This window comes from Pteronotus mesoamericanus, unplaced genomic scaffold (genome assembly GCF_021234165.1).
Source record: "Pteronotus mesoamericanus isolate MK-2021 breed Mesoamerican mustached bat unplaced genomic scaffold, CSHL_Meso_final contig_433, whole genome shotgun sequence".
NCBI lineage: Eukaryota > Metazoa > Chordata > Mammalia > Chiroptera > Mormoopidae > Pteronotus > Pteronotus mesoamericanus.
In genome coordinates, this window is record NW_026555163.1 from 680914 (window position 1) to 697829 (window position 16916).

Here is a 16916-nt window from a genome sequence, read left to right on the forward strand (position 1 = left end):
TGAGACATTATTCAGATCACCTGTCTACCACAGGGGAGCTAGCCAACATACTCAAAATATCCAAATCAATAAAGTTACTGATGAAAATGAAAAATGTGTCTTTCATTTTACTGAACTATATGGACTTTGGGGCCAACGCAACAGTAGTCAAGCCTTCAAATCCCTAGCAGATGATTCAAACATACTAACAACAACTTCTTCTTTTCTTCCTCTTCTTCTTCTTCTTCTTCTTCTTCTTCTTCTTCTTCTTCTTCTTCTTCTTCTTCTTCTTCTTCTTCTTCTTCTTCTTCTTCTTCTCTTCCTCTTCCTCTTCCTCTTCCTCTTCCTCTTCCTCTTCCTCTTCCTCTTCCTCTTCTTCTTCTTCTTCTTCTTCTTCTTCTTCTTCTTCTTCTTCTTCTTCTTCTTCTTCTTCTTCTTCTTCTTCTTCTTCTTCAACAGGTGTAGGGTTTCTGGCTCGGAGAAATCGCTTCAATATAGGTATTGTTTGCTGCCTGTGAGGTCAACGACAGTGTAAGTAATAATAATACATGAATTGTGGATTTGAATGCAGAGTGCTCGGGGCGCGGGCCGGGGGGTGGCGGTGACAGCTTTGGTAGAGGTTTGAAAGTTAACGGTTCCTTCAAACTACCAGGCACCCTTCCTTGGCAGTTAAGTTGCTGGGATAAAATTGAAAAGACTCGGGGCACGTGAGTGGCCGTTGGCCGGTGAGGCGGGGGGCGGGGTCGATTGGAGGGGTGGGTCAAGTGGAAGGGGTGGGCTTTAATCTCCTAGCCCGCTGATTGGCAATCTGCAGCAGTGCCTTGGATGATTGGTCTCTGGCGCGAGGGTTGCCAGGCCTGGCACGTGCTACGGGTTCTAGAATCTAGAAGGTGCAGTCGGTTGCTGCAGAATCTTCGGCAGGTTGGCTCACTCTGTTTTCTTATCCGAAGATGGAAAGGAAGGGCCGGCCATGGGTAGCTGCTGAAATTCAGTGCACTCAATGTGCAAGAAGGGTGACTAGAGTTTCCGGTGAGAATCCCGAGGGTTGGCTTAGCAGTGGGCTGGGTCCAGGCGGCGGGGAGGGAGACAGCGGGGCGAGCGAGGGTAGGAGCAGCTGGGGTGGCGGCAGTTGAGCTGACTGGAAACGGTCTCACAGAACACGTCCCAGCCGCCCCCCAGGGGACCGCGTAGAGCCCGAAGTCGATTTAGGGGACGTCGCTCTTCCTCCGCCGCTTCTCCCGGGCTCTGGGACAGGAAGGACCCTGCGTGCTCTCCCCAGCAGCGGCTTGAAAACGCCACCAGGTTCATGAAAGAATCGATCAATGCCTTGTGGTCAAGACGTAATGAAACTTGATTTTCTTGTGCAGTTTTAGTTGAAGTGACAAGTAGGCCATGTGAAATGTTCCTGAATTAAACAGCTATTAGAGACTTTTTTGGGGGTGGGGGAGGTAAGCTATGGCTCAGTTTGCCATGAAGAATTCCTTTTATGCATCTTGTGTTTTTCTGTGCAAGGCAATAAATACAGAGCCTTCCTATTGATCTGCTATTTTTTTCCCTGTATACAAGCTCTTTATTTTATGTATATTAAACTTTGTTTTAGGTTCACATTGATCTGTTAATTTAGATTCTACTCAAATGAAAGCAGGTTCAAGTTATTTTAATGTAGTTTAAAATGCCTGAGATAGCCTTTGTCTGTGTCAGGGATTAGTTGTTGAATTTCAACACCCAGAGTTACTGAGAAGTCTTGTTACCCTGTGTAATTGTTTGATGTTTGTACTTTCAAAGCGAGCCACTCCATCAGTTTTCTTAGTCCCTCCTAGGTGGACTCAGTTTGGGACTTGTGAACCTGTGTAGAGAAAAATTGGTAAGTTGTGTTTACTGGGTGGAGACCACCTTTCTCCTAATCAGAGTTTGGATTGTGACTGTTACATAGAAAGTCTCCATTGTTTGAAGGAAATAAGTATTACAAAATAAAGTTTTAGAACATAACCTTTTAAAAATCACTGTTTCTTTTATGTACTTGTGTTACAATGCTTAAAAATACTCAGGTGGATAGGTGGTGGTTATGCATCTAGAATGGTGAAAGTACTTTCCCCCTTTGTAAGGAGTAATACACCACAAGTTATTTTGACTTATTCAGTATAAGGAAATTTATAAAGACAACAAACTGTTTTAATACAGTTAAAAAGCTTTTTAACTGTACCAAAAAACAGATAAAGAGTTTTGATTTCTTTGGTACTATCTCTGGAATTTAAATAGAGCTTTAAAAGTTAGCTTGCTAGTAAGCAAGTTTCAGATATTTCAGTTGGCTTAAAAACTAAAGTTTTTTTTTAATTTATTGATTTTAAAGTGAGATAAGAGATTGAGACTGATTTGTTGTTCCAATTACTTTTGCATTCATTGGTTGATTCTTGTATGTGTCCTGACCAGGGGTTGAACTTGTAACCTTGGAGTATTGAAACAACACTCTTAAAGTTTTTTTCAATCAAATGAATGCAGTTATTTATCAGCAAGAACACTAATTTTTTTGCTAGTAAAAGATTACTGATTTTATATAGTTTCCTATTTCCTTTCCTTTTGTCTTGCAGTCTTTTAAAATGACATCCTTTTGAAGTTACATAGCTGAAAATATGCTTATTTTGATAAACTTCAAAATCTACTTAGAAAGTCAAAATCTTGATAATAGCCCTGACTGGTGTGGTTCAGTGGATTGGGCTGAGTCCCACAAACGGAAATGTTGCTAGCTTGATTCCCGGTCAGGGCACATGCCTGGGTTGCAAGCCAGAGCCCCAGTGGGGGCATGCGAGAGGCAACCCCATCGATGTTCCTCTCACACATTGGTGTTTCCCTCCTTCTCCCTCTCTCACTCCCTCTCTAAATAAATAATAAATAAATAAATAAATGAAAAAATAAAAAATTGTTTAATGAAAATCTTGATAATAGGTTTTCAATTAAGATTATGATATTTCCCTCACAAATGTTAGGTTTGTGAAAATGACCTTTACATGGGTCACGTATGTGACAGTAGTAGTATCTAGCTTCTGTCCATGCCAGTGTCTTAGATCATTATAGGGTTGCCAATGTCTCATATCGGCCCTCTCTGTCTGGTTTACAGGATGGGAAATATAAATTAGTAGAGGGCAGTATGATCACGTAGAAAGAACATTGCACTTGGAAACAGAACTAGGCTGGAGTCCGTATTATACCATTTAATTAGCCACATCTCCAAAATGATTTTCCAACTTGAGGTTGAATATAACATTCTCAGCCTTCTTAGCCATGATGTGTACACAGAGTCAATGAAGAATGTCACAGCACTTTGTATGATTATAAGACATGGCAAATTGAAAGCATCATAGGTACCAAAAACTAAATTAATGCAAACAATATTACATACTGTATTTTGCCATGTATAAAGCCCACTTTTTAGCCCAGATTTTTTAGGGAAAATAAGGATGAACATTATACATGGGTAGTATTAATTCCGTATCTATATAAATTTTTTAAATTTATTTTTCCAAATACATTTGTCTCTGCCTTACCCCCACCAATTTCCCTTACCGCCTCCCCCCCTCTCTCCCTCAATCCTTCTCGACCTTGGTTTGTCCATGAGTCCTTTCTATATGTTCCTTGACTTTCCTCTTCCCTTCCTTTTCCCCCACCCCCACTTCCCTCTTCTCTCTGCTGGTTACTTTTCCTTGCAGTGTTGCTGGTCTTATTTTCCTTGCATCTATGTTTTGTTGGTTGGGTTTTGCTTATAGGTGAGATCATATGGTATTTGTCTTTTGCCCCCTGGCTTATTTCACTTAGCATAATGCCCTCTAGTTCCATCCATGCTGTCCCAAACTGTAGTAGTTTTTTCTTCTTTATGCTGCGTAGTATACCATTGTGTAAATGTACCATAATTTTTTGATCCAATCATCTACCGATTGGCTTTTAGGTTGCTTCCAACACTTGGCTAGTGTAAATTGTGCTGCTATGAACATTGGGGTGCAGAGGTTCCTTGGAATTGGCGTTTTGGGATTCTTAGGGTATAGTCCCAGCAGGGGAATCGCTGGGTCAAAAGGCAGTTGCATTTTCAGCTTTTTGAGGAAATTCCACACTGCTTTCCACAGTGCCTGCACCAGTCTGCATTCCCACCAACAGTGGACTAGGGTTCCCTTTTCTCCACAGCCTCGCCAGCACCTGTTGTTTGTGGATCTGTTTATGATGGCCATTCTGACCGGTGTGAGGTGGTATCTCATTGTGGTTTTGATCTGCATTTCTCTGATGGCTAGTGATGCTGAGCATCCTTTCAAATGCCTCTGGGCCCTCTGCATCTCCTCCTTGGAAAAGCGTCTGCCCAGGTCCTTTGCCCATTTTTTGATTGGGTAATGAGCCAATCTTTGTCTTCTTGGAGTGGAGTTCTGTGAGTTTTTTAAGTATTTTGAAGATCAAACCTCTATCTGATGTATCATTAGCAAATATATTTTCCCATACATTTGGCTCCCTTTTGATTTTGCTGATGTTTTCTTTAGCCATGCAGAAGCTTCTTATTTTGATGAGGTCCCACTTGTTCATTCTTTCCTTTATGTCCCTTGCTTTAGGGGACATGGGTGAAGAAATTGCTGCGTGGGATATCTGAGAGTTTCCTGCCAATGTTCTCCTCTAGGACTTTGATGGTATTGCGACTTATATTTAAGTCTTTTATGCATCTTGAGTTTATTTTTGTGTATGGTGTCAGCTGATGATCCAATTTCAATTTTTTGCATGTAGCTGTCCACCTCTCCCAAGAGCATTTGTTGAAGCGGATATTATTGCTCCATTTTATGCTTTTGCCCCCTTTGTCAAATATTAGTTGCCTATATAGACCTGGGCTTATTTCTGGGCTTTCTATTCTGTTCCACTGGTCTATGGGTCTGTTCTTGTGCCAGTACCAGATTGTTCTGAGTATAGTGGCTTTGTAGTAGAGTTTGATGTTGGTATGGTGATCCTTCCTACTTTGTTTTCCTTTCTCAAAAACGCTGCGGCTATTCGGGGTTGTTTTTGGTTCCATATAAATTTTTGATATGCCTGTTCCATTTCTGTGAAATATGTCATTGGTATCTTAATAGGGATTGCGTTGAATCTATAAATTGCTTTTGGTAGTATGGACATTTTGATGATATTAATTCTTCCAATCCATGAGCACGGTATATGCTTCCATTTATTTGTGTCTTCCTTAATTTCTTCCTTCAGTGTTGTATAGTTTTCTGCATACAGGTCTTTTACCTCCTTGGTTAAACTTATTCCTAGGTACTTTATTTTTCTTCTTGCTACATTGAATGGTATTTTTTTTTTCTGATTTCTTCTTCTTTTTCATTGCTGTTGTATAAAAATGCCTTTGATTTCTGAATATTGACTTTGTATCCTGCTGTTTTGCCAAATTCTCTTATTAGGTTGAGTAGTTCTTTGGTAGAGTCTACGGGGTTTTCTATGTACACTATCATGTCATCTGCAAACAATGATAGTTTTACTTCCTCCTTTCCTATTTGGATGCCTTTTATTTCTTTCTCTTGTCTGACTGCTGTGGCTAGGACTTCCAATACGATGTTGAAAAGAAGTGGTGAGAGCAGACTCCTTTGTCGTGTTCCCGATATTAGTGGGAAAGCTTTTAGTTTTTGCCCATTGAGTATGATGTTGGCTGTAGGTTTTTCATATATGGCCTTTATTATGTTGAGGAATACCCCATTTATTCCCATTTTGCTGAGTGTTTTGATCATAAATCAAATGGGTGCTGTACCTTATCGAATGCTTTTTCTGCATCTATCGAGATGATCATGTGGTTTGTCTTTCCTTTTGCTTATGTGATGTATTACGTTTATTGCCTTGCGTATATTGAACCATCCCTGCATGCCTGGGATGAATCCCACTTGATCATGGTGGATAATCTTTTTAATGTATTGCTGCATGCGGTTTGCCAATATTTTGTTGAGGATTTTAGCATCTCTGTTCATCAGCGAAATTGGCCTGTAGTTTTCTTTCTTTGTAGCGTCTTTCTCTGGTTTTGGGATTAGGGTGATGCTGGCCTCATGAAAAGAGTCTAGGAGTCTTCCCTCCTCTTGCATTTTTTGGAATAGTCTGAGGAGGACAGGGGTTAGCTCTTCCTTAAATGTTTTGTAAAATTCTCCTGTGAAACTGTCTGGCCCTGGGCTTTTGTGTGCCGGGAGTTTCTTGATTACTGCTTCAGATTCCCCAGCTGCTATCGGTCTGTTCAAGCTTTCTGTTTCTTCCTCCTTCAGTGCTGGAAGATTATGCTTGTATAGAAATTTGTCCATTTCATCCAGGTTTTCAAATTTCTTGGCATATAATTGTTCATAGTAGTTTCTGACAATCCTTTGTGTTTCTGTGGTATCAGGTGTTATTTCTCCTCTTTCATTTCTGATACTATTAATTTGGGTCCTCTCCCTTTTTTTTCTTGATGAGTCTGCTTAAAGGCTTGTCAATTTTATTTATCTTTCCAAAGAACCAACTTCTGGATTGGTTGATCCTTTGAATTGTTCTTTTCGTCTCTATGTCATTCTGTTCTGCTCTTGTCTTGACTATTTCCTTCCTTCTACTTGCTCTGGGATTTATTTGTTGTTGTATCTCCAGTTCTTGAAGTTGTAGTGTTAGGTCTTTTATTTGAAATGTTTCTATCCTTTTTAGGTAAGCCTGTATTGCTAGGAACTTCCCTCTCAGGACTGCCTTTGCTGTGTCCCATAGGTTTTGGGCTGTGGTATGTTCATTTTCATTTGTTTCCAGAAATGCTTTGATTTTTTTCCTCTTATCTCATTATTGACCCATTCATTGTTTAATAGCCTACTGTTGAGTCTCCATGAGTTTGCAAGTTTTTGAAGTTTCTCTTTGAGGTTGATTTCCAGTTTCAAGGCCTTGTGGTCTGAGAAAAAGCTTAGTATTATTTCAGTTTTCCTGAATTTGCTGAGGTTTGCTTTGTGTCCTATCATGTGGTCTATCTTTCAAAAACTGCCATGAGCATTTGAAAAGAATGTGTATTTTTCTTCTTTGAGATGTAAGGTTCTATATATGTCAGTTAAGTCTATTTGATTCAGGGTGTCGTTCAGCTGCACAATATCCTTATTGATGCTTTGTTTGGAAGATCTGTCCATTTTTGACAGCGGGGTGTTGAAATCCCCTACTATCAGTGTGTTGCTCTCTATATCTTTTTTGAAGTCGTCCAAGATTTTCTTATATATTTGGGTGCCCCTATGTTGGGTGCATATAAGTTTACAATGTTTATGTCTTCTTGATAGATTCTTCCTTTAAATATCATAAAGTGTCCCTCTGGGTCTCTTTTTATGGCCTTTGTTTTGAAATCTATTTGTCTGATATAAGTATTGCAACCCCTGCTTTCTTCTCTTGCCCATTTGCTTGGAATATTTTTTTCCATCCCTTTACTTTCAATCTGTGTAGGTCTTCTGCTCTGAGGTGGGTCTCTTGTAGGCAGCATATATGTGGGTCATGTTTTCTTATCCATTCAGCTATCTTGCGTCTTTTGATTGGGGCATTTACTCCATTTACATTGAGAGTTATTACTGATAGAAACCTATTCATTTTTCCTCTTTGTACCTGTGTTTTTCTCTTTCTCACTCTTTTCCTTCATCTTCTTAAACCAGTCCCTTGAGCATATCTTGTAGTGCTGGTTTGGTAGAGACGCATTCTTTTAGCCTTCTTTTGTCTGGGAAACTCCGTATTTCCCCTTCTATTTTAATTGAGAGCCTTGCTGGGTAGAGCCGCCTTATTGTAGGCCCTTGCTTTTCATGATTTGGAATATTTGTTGCCATTCTCTTCTGGCTTGTGTTTTTGTTGAGAAGTCAGCTCCTAGCTGTATCGGGGCCCCTTTGTATGTTACTTTCTCCTTCTCCCTTGCTGCCATTAGGATCTCTCTTTGTCTTTGACATTTGCCATTTTAATGATGGAGTGGGCCTCCTTGGGTCCCTCTTGAATGGGGCCCTCTGTGCCTCGTTCATCCATAAGACCTTTTCTCTCCTCAAATTGGGGAAATTTTCCACTACTACTTTTTCAAAGAGGTTCTCTATACCTTGCTCCTCTCTTCTCCTTCTGGTATCCCTATTATGCAGATATTATTACGGTTCAGGTTGTCCTGCATTTCCCTAAATGTCTCTTCATTCTTTTTGAGCCTTTTTTTCCATTTCTCATTTTTCTGGGGTCTTTATTCTACCTTATCCTCCATCGCACTTATTCGATCCTCCGCTTCATCCAGCCTGCTTTGGATTCCTTCTTCTGTGTTCTTCAATTCAGAAATCTTATTCTTCATATCCCCTTGTCTTCTTGATAGTTTCTATGTCCTTTTCCAGGTTGATATAGTTTGCTGTAAGATCCTGATAGTTTCTCTGCAGTTTCTCATAGTTATCTTTGAGCTGGCTGAGCTCATTGAGCTTCCTTAGAGCCATTGTTTTGAATTCAGTATCTGATCGTTCCCTTGCCTCTATTTCATTTAGCTCTCTCTGTGAGGAGTCCCCTTTTCCCCCTCATTTGGGGGGGGGGGGGGGAACTTCTTTTTCTTTCCATTTTTGTGTGAGTCTATTAAGTTATTTATTTATTTATTTATTTATTTACTTATTTATTTTTGCTTCTGCTTCAATGATCTGTCTAGACTTCCTGACTTTGTGGATTAAACTTCTATGGTAGTAGGCTGGTTTTTATTTAATTAACTAATTGATTAAATAATTAATTTATTTTTCTTTCTGGGCCTGCCTCTGATGATGTCAGTTTTTGACCCTATATGGCCTTAGGTCGTTTGTTTGAGCCTTCCAGGAGTCTAATGCCTGTGTCTGACTCTTGCTTTGGGCAGGTCTGTGACCCCTTTGGCCAGAGATACACTATTTCTTTGGATTGCTCTGCACTCTGACGCCTGCTCCTTGAGCGTGCTCCCTATCCCGGCTGGGTCCCCTGCCCACCTGGGTTTGCGCGCTTGCCCCAGCCCAGGGGCTCTCATTCACCCAACCTCATGCACTTGTCAGTTTAGGGTCTTCTGTTGTGTGCTTTCCCTACTTTTGGCTCTTTGGGGGCATCACCTGCCCACGCAAAATGGAGACTATGGAAATGGGAGGAAGTCAGCTCTGGGACTCCCCTGTTAATCCTTCTCCAGGGTCTCTGGGCAGCTCTATGACCCCTTCTGCCCAGGATCCACTATTTCTGCAGACCACTCTACACTTGCGGGCCCCCGTGGGCACTGGTTTATGCCTGCCCTCGCTGATCTGTGCACTCCCTCGCAGGCCCCATAGCGTCAACCTGCGGGAGCCCTCACCAGCCTGCGTGGTCGCAGGTCCACACACGCTGGCCAACCCTCACCAGCCACTTGGCATGTGTGTGCGCCTGCACTGGGTGGTTTTGGGCTGTCTATTGTCTGCTTTTCAGCTTTTGGCTCTTTGGGGGCGTGGTCCACCCACACACAATGGAGACTACAGAAAGAAGAAGGAGTTGGGATTCCCAGATTCCTCCTCCCATTCCTTCCCCAATGCCTCCATTTCCAGTCTCTCCTCAGGGGTCTCTGGGCAGTTCTGTGACCCCTTTGGCCAGGGATCCACTATTTCTGTGAACCGCCTTGTATTCACAGGCTGTCTGGCTCCCGTGAACCCACTTCTGCCTCTTTGGGGGCATGCCCTGCCTGTGAAAAATGGAGACTACGGAATGGGGAGGGAGTCAGGACTCCCGGGTTCCTCCTCTCCTTCTTTCCCCAATGCCTCCATCTCCAGTCTCTCCTCAAGGCTCTCTATGCAGCTGTGTGACCCCTTTGGCCAGGGATACTCTATTTCTTCCAGCCAGTCTGCACTCAGCCCCCCAACTCACACACGCACAAGCTGTGTGCGGAGTGCACAAAAGGTAGGTTAATTGATTCCCTTATGCCTGAGCGAGATGGTAGCTGCAGAGTGGGAGGTGAGTTATGACCAGGTGGCTCCGCTGGCCACCGTGTCAGTTCTCTTCACAAAGTTTTCCTCGCCAATCTTTCCTCAGGCACCAGCCCACTCTCCTGCTGCCTCTACCCAGAGATCAAGGAAGGCGGCTGCCACTGCAAATTTTTGTGTTGGCCCTTTATACGCCTCTTTGCATCTCCAGCCACCTGTCTCTGGCAGAGAGCGCCCCTAAGCTTTTCGGGTTTGCGTTTTGTCTGTGTTTTCCTGGTTTCAGCTGCTGTAGTCTAGGGGTCCCTGTTTATGGTTTAGACCCTGTTCTTCTCAGGGGGAGCCAGCTGACCATTTCAGTGTCCCTCTGGTGGCCCATGGGCACCCAGCCCACCCTTTCGAGCCTCCACCGCACTTCTCACCCGTTGGGATGTGTGAAAGTTGATTCCACTGTCTGTCTGCAGCTCCAAGGCTCTTCTCCCTCTATTGTTCCATTGTTTTCCAGGTGATTTCTCCACTATTTAGTCGCAATTCCAGTTTGGTCTTGGGAGAAGGTCGGCGTGACGCCCATTCGCTCCTCTGCCATCTTTTTCCTTTTTCTATATAAATGTTTTTAATTCTTTTATTTATGCTTATGCATTAAAAGTGTAACTCTAGAAAGCAATAATGATATCCATATACAAAATAGTACCCTGGAATACAATAATCAGTTTTGTTTCTAAATATAAATAAAGTCCAATTAAAAAATTAAAAGATTATTTTTCATGCAATTTTGGGCAGAAAACGTGGGTGTGCATTATACATGGCAAAGTATGTAGCTGTACTTGGTTTTTGTTCTGTTTCTCACTCCTTCTGACATGTATAGGTTTTCCTGAATTTTGTTTAATAAGTCATCCATTTCTTTTCTTTTTCTTTATTTTTTCCTCTTTCCCAGTCTCTTTTTAAAAATTGTATTTGATTATGCTGTTACAGTTGTCTTGATTTTTCCCCCTCTTTGCCCCTCTCCTCCCAGCATGGCCCATCCCTGTGGCAGTCCACCCACTGTTGTGCATGTCCATAGGTCATGTGTATAAGTTCTTTGGCTACTCTATTTCCTATAATGTACTTTGCCTCCATGTAGCTTTTCTGTAATTACTTCTTAATCCCCTCACCTCTTCACCCTTTCCCCCACAACCTCCTCCCATCTGGCGTCCATCAGTATGCTCTCCATATCCATGATTCTGTCTCTGTTCTTCTTGTTTGTTTAGTTTGTTTTTTAGATTCAGTTGTTGATAGATACGTATTTATTGCCATTTTATTGTTCACAGTTTTGATTTTCTTACATAAGTCCCTTTAGTATTTTATATAATAATGGCTTGGGGATGAACACCTTTAGTTTTTTCTTGCCTGTGAAGCTCTTTATCTGCCCTCTGATTCTGAATAATAGCTTTGCTTGGTAGAGCAATCTTCGCTCCCTGCCAAGTAAATACCTGCTTTTCATGACTTTGAATATTTCTTGCCAATCCCTTCTACCCTGCAAAGTTTCTTTTGAGAAATCAGCTACCAGTCTTATGGAAATTCTCCTGTAGGTAACTTACTTCTTCTCTCTTGCTGCTTTTGTGGTTCTCTTTATCTTTAACCTTTGGCATTTTAATTATGATGTGTCTTGGAGTGGACCTCTATGCATCCATCTTGTTTGGGACTCTATGCTTCCTGGACTTGCGTGTCTGTTTTCTTCACCAAATTAGGGAAGTTTTATTTTTTTCTAACAAGTTTCCAATTTCTTGCTCTTTTCTTCTGGCACCTCTGTGATGCAAATGTTGGACCTCTTAAAGTTGCCCTAGAAGCAGCTTATACTTTCTTCATTTTGGGGGATTCTTTTTTCTTCTTGTTCTTTTGATTGGTTGTTTTTTGCTTGCTTATGTTACAAATCATTGATTTCATTCTTGGCTTCATCCACTCTTCTGTTGTTTCCCTGTAAATTAGTCTTTATTTCAGTTACTGTATCCTTCATTTCTGACTGGATTGTTTTTATGCTGTTGAGGTCCACAATAAGTTCCTTGGGCATCCTTATAACCCGTGTTGTGAAATCTGCATCTGATAGGTTGTTTATTTCCATTTTTGTTTAGCTCTTTTTCTGGAGTTTTGATCTGATCTTTCATTTGTGCCATGTTTGTCTCCTCATTTTGCCAACCTTCCTGTTTTTGTTTCTGTGCATTAGGTAGTGTGGCCTAATGTAGGATACAATTCTGTGTCTTGGTAGTGTGGCCTATTATAGTAGGTGTCCTGTAGGGTCCAGTGGCATAGCCTCCTCTATCACCCAAACTGGATACTAGAGGGGCGCCCTTTGTGCTGAGTATACCCTCCTCTTGTAGTTGAGCCTTAGTTGCTGTTGGCATATCAATGGGAGGAATTTATCCTTCAGTCAGCTGCAAGGATTGGCTGTGATCACTTACCACCAACATCTGCCCTCCAAAGAGGATCAGCTGTGCAGGGGCAGGGCGGTGGTGCTCTGACAAGGCCTGTAGCTGTCCACTGGGTGCACTGGCCCAGGGGTCTCCTGAGGTGGTGCTGGCCAAGGCCAGCCGCCACCTGTGTTTTGCCTGGGGTTACCCTTTCTGAGCTATAAAGCGGTCTGAGAATTCTGCTACTTGTGTTGGGCTTGGAGATTCCCAGGCAAAGCCAAGTTGTGCATCTAGGCTGGCTGCTGCTGGTGCCACGCCTGGGGCTCACTGAGGCCAGCTGTTGCTTATTTGAGAGGATTTAGGAAGTTGTGAAACATGACCCAAGACCAACCATTCATATGGGAAAACAGCTTGGGCGGGCTTGTAAGTTGGGTGAGTTGGAGCCTCTGGGGATCTTCAAGGTTGGTCTAACAGTGTTAGCCAGGTTGATGGAGTCTCAGATGTGGCACCAGCCTGTCGGCTCTGTGCCTCTTTGGGGATAGGGTTTAGAAAAGGGACAATGGCCTCTGGTAGCCTTGATGCCAGACACTTCAATGTCTCCCAGCATGCCAGGTGCCTTTGAAGCTGCTACCCTGGTGTTGGACCTCAGAGTGAGTAAACCTGAGTAGATGAGTCTGTGTGTGGCTTCTTTTAGAGGAACTGTTTGGTGGTCCAGTAGTTTCTTCCACCAACTCAATCCCTGCCAGTTTTTGCAGCCAGAAGTTGTAGGGGCTTATCTTCCTGGCACTGGAACCCTGTGCTGGGGTGCCTGGTTAGGGACTGGGGTTCCTTGTTCCCAGGATATCCTTCCTGAATTTTTATCCACCACAGGTTCCACATCTGTGCTCTGCCTACTACTCTGGATGAATATGGTTTCTTTAATTCCATGGTTGTCATACTTCCATTCAACTTAATTTCTGATGTTTCTGAGTGCTTGTTATTCTATATTTTAGTTGTAATTTTGATGTGGTTGTATGAAGAGGTGAGCCATGTCTGTCTGTGCTGCCATCTTAAGTTGTCCATTTCTAATTAACTTTGATATCTTTTCTTATACAAGAGGTTCTCTTCTGACTTTCCCCTTTGGCTAATACTGCATAATATTAACAGTCTGGAAAGATTAATTTATAATTTCACCAATAGGTCACCACCATGAACTTCAATGTGGACACGCTTTTTGTGAATGGTGCTTATTAGTAACTGAAGAATACAGCACAATTATATGCCCTGCTTGTGAGGTAAGCTTTATTATCTTTCATATTGAATATATTACAACCAAATGTTAAAGAAATAAAACATACTTCTAGTTAGAAACTTTTTAGTTGCATTTTTACTTCTAAGTCTTTAAGCCAAGAAGCCTAGCAAAAGATAAAGCTTTCCCCCTCCATTTTATAGTTGTTCGAAGTGATCAAGAAAGCTGCAAGATTAATGTTATACGTTACTCATACATGTTTTGAATCTTTGGAGAATTCTGTGGAAAATTGGCTCTATTTATTTTTGTTTTAGTGAAGTATACAAATCTGTGCCCTCCTCTCCCATACCAATACCATGCAAGCAAATTTTGAACACCACCTGCCCCTCTACCTTTCCATGTCATCAAATTTATATTTCTAGAGATGCCATAGTATAAAAAAAGAAACAAAACAATGATCTAAAGTTAATGTTAACATCAGAAGCACTAAAATTAGTACAGTTGCACTAGGACTTATATCTATGGATCCACAATAATGAGGTCAAGTCAACATTTAAAATAAAATTTAATGAACATTGTTTGCATTCACTACAAATACAAATGCAGCTTGTTTTACATTGTGTGTTTCTGGAAAGTTGTTTTCATCTCTAAATTCTTAATGTTCTATTTGAGAAATCAGATGATAAGTGTTTGTATTGTTTTCTGTGGCACTGTGGCAGACAGTTACTATGGAGGCAGAAGACCTGGAATACAGTCCTACTTCTGTCATACAGAACCCGAATTTCTTTATTGTCCAATGGAAATAATGCCTGCTTTTATCTCATAGGATTGGAAGAGTTAAAAGCTGAAGTAGGTAAAAGTTCTCTGCAAGCTTCAAGGTCATTAAAATAAGTGTTCTAGTCAACCCCTGGTTATTTAGGTGTGGATTAACTGGTTTGCAGGTTAAACAGGATAAAAATACATATACACATATTTATAAATTTGTGAAAGTTTTAAAAAAATATTTGTTTATGTATTTATTTATGTTAGACAGAGGGGAAGAGAAGGAGAAAGAGAAGGAGAGAAACATCAAGGTGTGGTTGCCTCTCACACACCCCTACTGGGGACCTGGCCTGCAACTCAGGCACATGCCCTGACTGGGAATCGAACCAGTGAACTTTTGGTTCACAGGCCAGCGCTCAATCCACTGAACCACACCAGCCAGGGCTAAATTTGTGAAAGTTTTAATTGTGGCAGAAACATATGTATATTAACAGATATCTGTTTTGGAATTAAATACTTCACAAATTAAGGCTTTCATTGTGGGAAATTCTTATTCCTTTTCCTTCCTTGACAGTAGGTTCCTCAGATGTGGCAGGCTACACAGTTGAGACAAGGAGGGGCTAGCTCCTGTGATTGTAGTGGAAGATCCCTGACCAATTGAGTCTTGTGGTGGGTAAAGAGTAAGAGAAAGGCAAGGAGCAGGCAGCCAGAACTGTTTCTGCTCATATCTATTCTATTTTAATATTTAAATACAGACAGCTTATTAGAACAGTAACTTTTGCCCCTTTGGCAAATGATTTCATGTTTAATGATTTTTAAATCATTATACTGTATTATTTTGGATACTATCTATACAAATGTTTATAGTTTGTTTACAAATGCTGGTTTTGATTTTAAGGTTGTAATATATCTATTTTGTATCATAGTTCTATTTTGATTAGTTCTGACTCTGTCATTGGAAGACACATGATTTGTCCCATCCTTCCTTCCTTTCCCCTTCCCTGGTACTATTAGCAAGGGGATATATTAAGGAAGACACAAATAAATGGAAGCATATACCATGCTCATGGATTGCAAGAATTAATATCATCAAAATGTCCATACTACCAAAAGCAATTTATAGATTCAACGCAATCCCTATTAAGATACCAATGACATATTTCACAGAAATAGAACAGGCATTTCAAAAATTTATGTGGAACCATAAATGACCCCGAATAGCCGCAGCAATTTTGAGAAAGAAATACAAAGTAGGAGGGATCACCATACCAGACATCAAATTCTACTACAAAGCCACTATACTCAAAACCATCTGGTACTGGCACAAGAACAGACCCATAGACCAGTGGAACAGAATAGAAAGGCCAGAAATAAGCCCAGGTTTATATGGGCAACTAATATTTGACAAAGGGGGCAGAAGCATAAAGTGCAGTAATAATATCCGCTTCAACAAATGCTCTTGGGAGAGGTGGACAGCTACATGCAAAAAATTGAAATTGGATCATCAGCTGACACCATACACAAAAATAAACTCAAGATGGATAAAAGACTTAAGTATAAGTCACAACACCATAAAAGTCCTAGAGGACCTAGAGTCCTTGAGGAACATTGGCAGGAAACTCTCAGATATCCCACGCAGCAATTTTTTCACTGATATGTCTCCTAAAGCAAGGGACATAAAGGAAAGAATAAACAAGTGGGACCTCATCAAAATAAGAAGCTTCTGCATGGCTAAAGAAAACATCAGCACAATGAAAAGGGAGCCAACCATATGGGAAAATATATTCGCTAATGATACATCAGATAGGGGTTTGATCTCCAACATATATAAAGAACTCACTCGACTCCACTCCAAGAAGACAAACGATCCAATCAAAAAATGGGCAAAGGACCTGGGCAGACACTTTTCCAAGGAGGAGATACAGAGGGCCCAGAGACATTTGAAAGGATGCTCAGCATCACTAGCCATCAGAGAAATGCAAATCAAAACCACAATGAGATACCACCTCACACCGGTCAGAATGGCCATCATAAACAGATCCACAAACAACAGGTGCTGGCGAGGCTGTGGAGAAAAGGGAACCCTAGTCCACTGTTGGTGGGAATGCAGACTGGTGCAGGCACTGTGGAAAGCAGTGTGGAATTTCCTCAAAAAGCTGAAAATGCAACTGCCTTTTGACCCAGCGATTCCCCTGCTGGGACTATACCCTAAGAATCCCAAAACGCCAATTCCAAGGAACCTCTGCACCCCAATGTTCATAGCAGCACAATTTACACTAGCCAAGTGTTGGAAGCAACCTAAAAGCCAATCGGTAGATGATTGGATCAAAAAATTATGGTACATTTACACAATGGAATACTACACAGCAGAAAGAAAAAAAGAACTACTATACTTTGGGACAGCATGGATGGAACTAGAGGGCATTATGCTAAGTGAAATAAGCCAGGGTGCAAAAGACAAACACCATATGATATCACCTGTAAGCAGAACCTAACCAACAAAACAAAGATGCAAGGAAAATAAGTCCAACACTGAAAGGAAAAGAAACCAACAGAGACAAGAGGGAAGGAGGGAGGGGTGGGCGGGGGAAAAAGAAGGGAAGGGGGCAAGTCAAGGACATATAGCAAGGACTCATGGACAGAGTCAAAGTGGGGAAGGACTGAAGGATGGAAAGGGGG

The 16916-nt window shown here is 41.5% G+C and overlaps 1 protein-coding gene across 1 annotated transcript in view; it reads left to right on the top strand.

The window, feature by feature from the left end:
- The window catches only part of RNF17 (ring finger protein 17), a 197419-nt gene that overhangs the window by 48 nt on the left and 180455 nt on the right, over positions 1–16916 (top strand). Inside the window, exons 2-3 of the mRNA XM_054577471.1 lie at positions 901–1008; positions 13427–13521. Coding sequence (XP_054433446.1) covers positions 901–1008; positions 13427–13521 — 203 coding nt within the window. The remainder of the gene's footprint in view (positions 1–900; positions 1009–13426; positions 13522–16916) is intronic.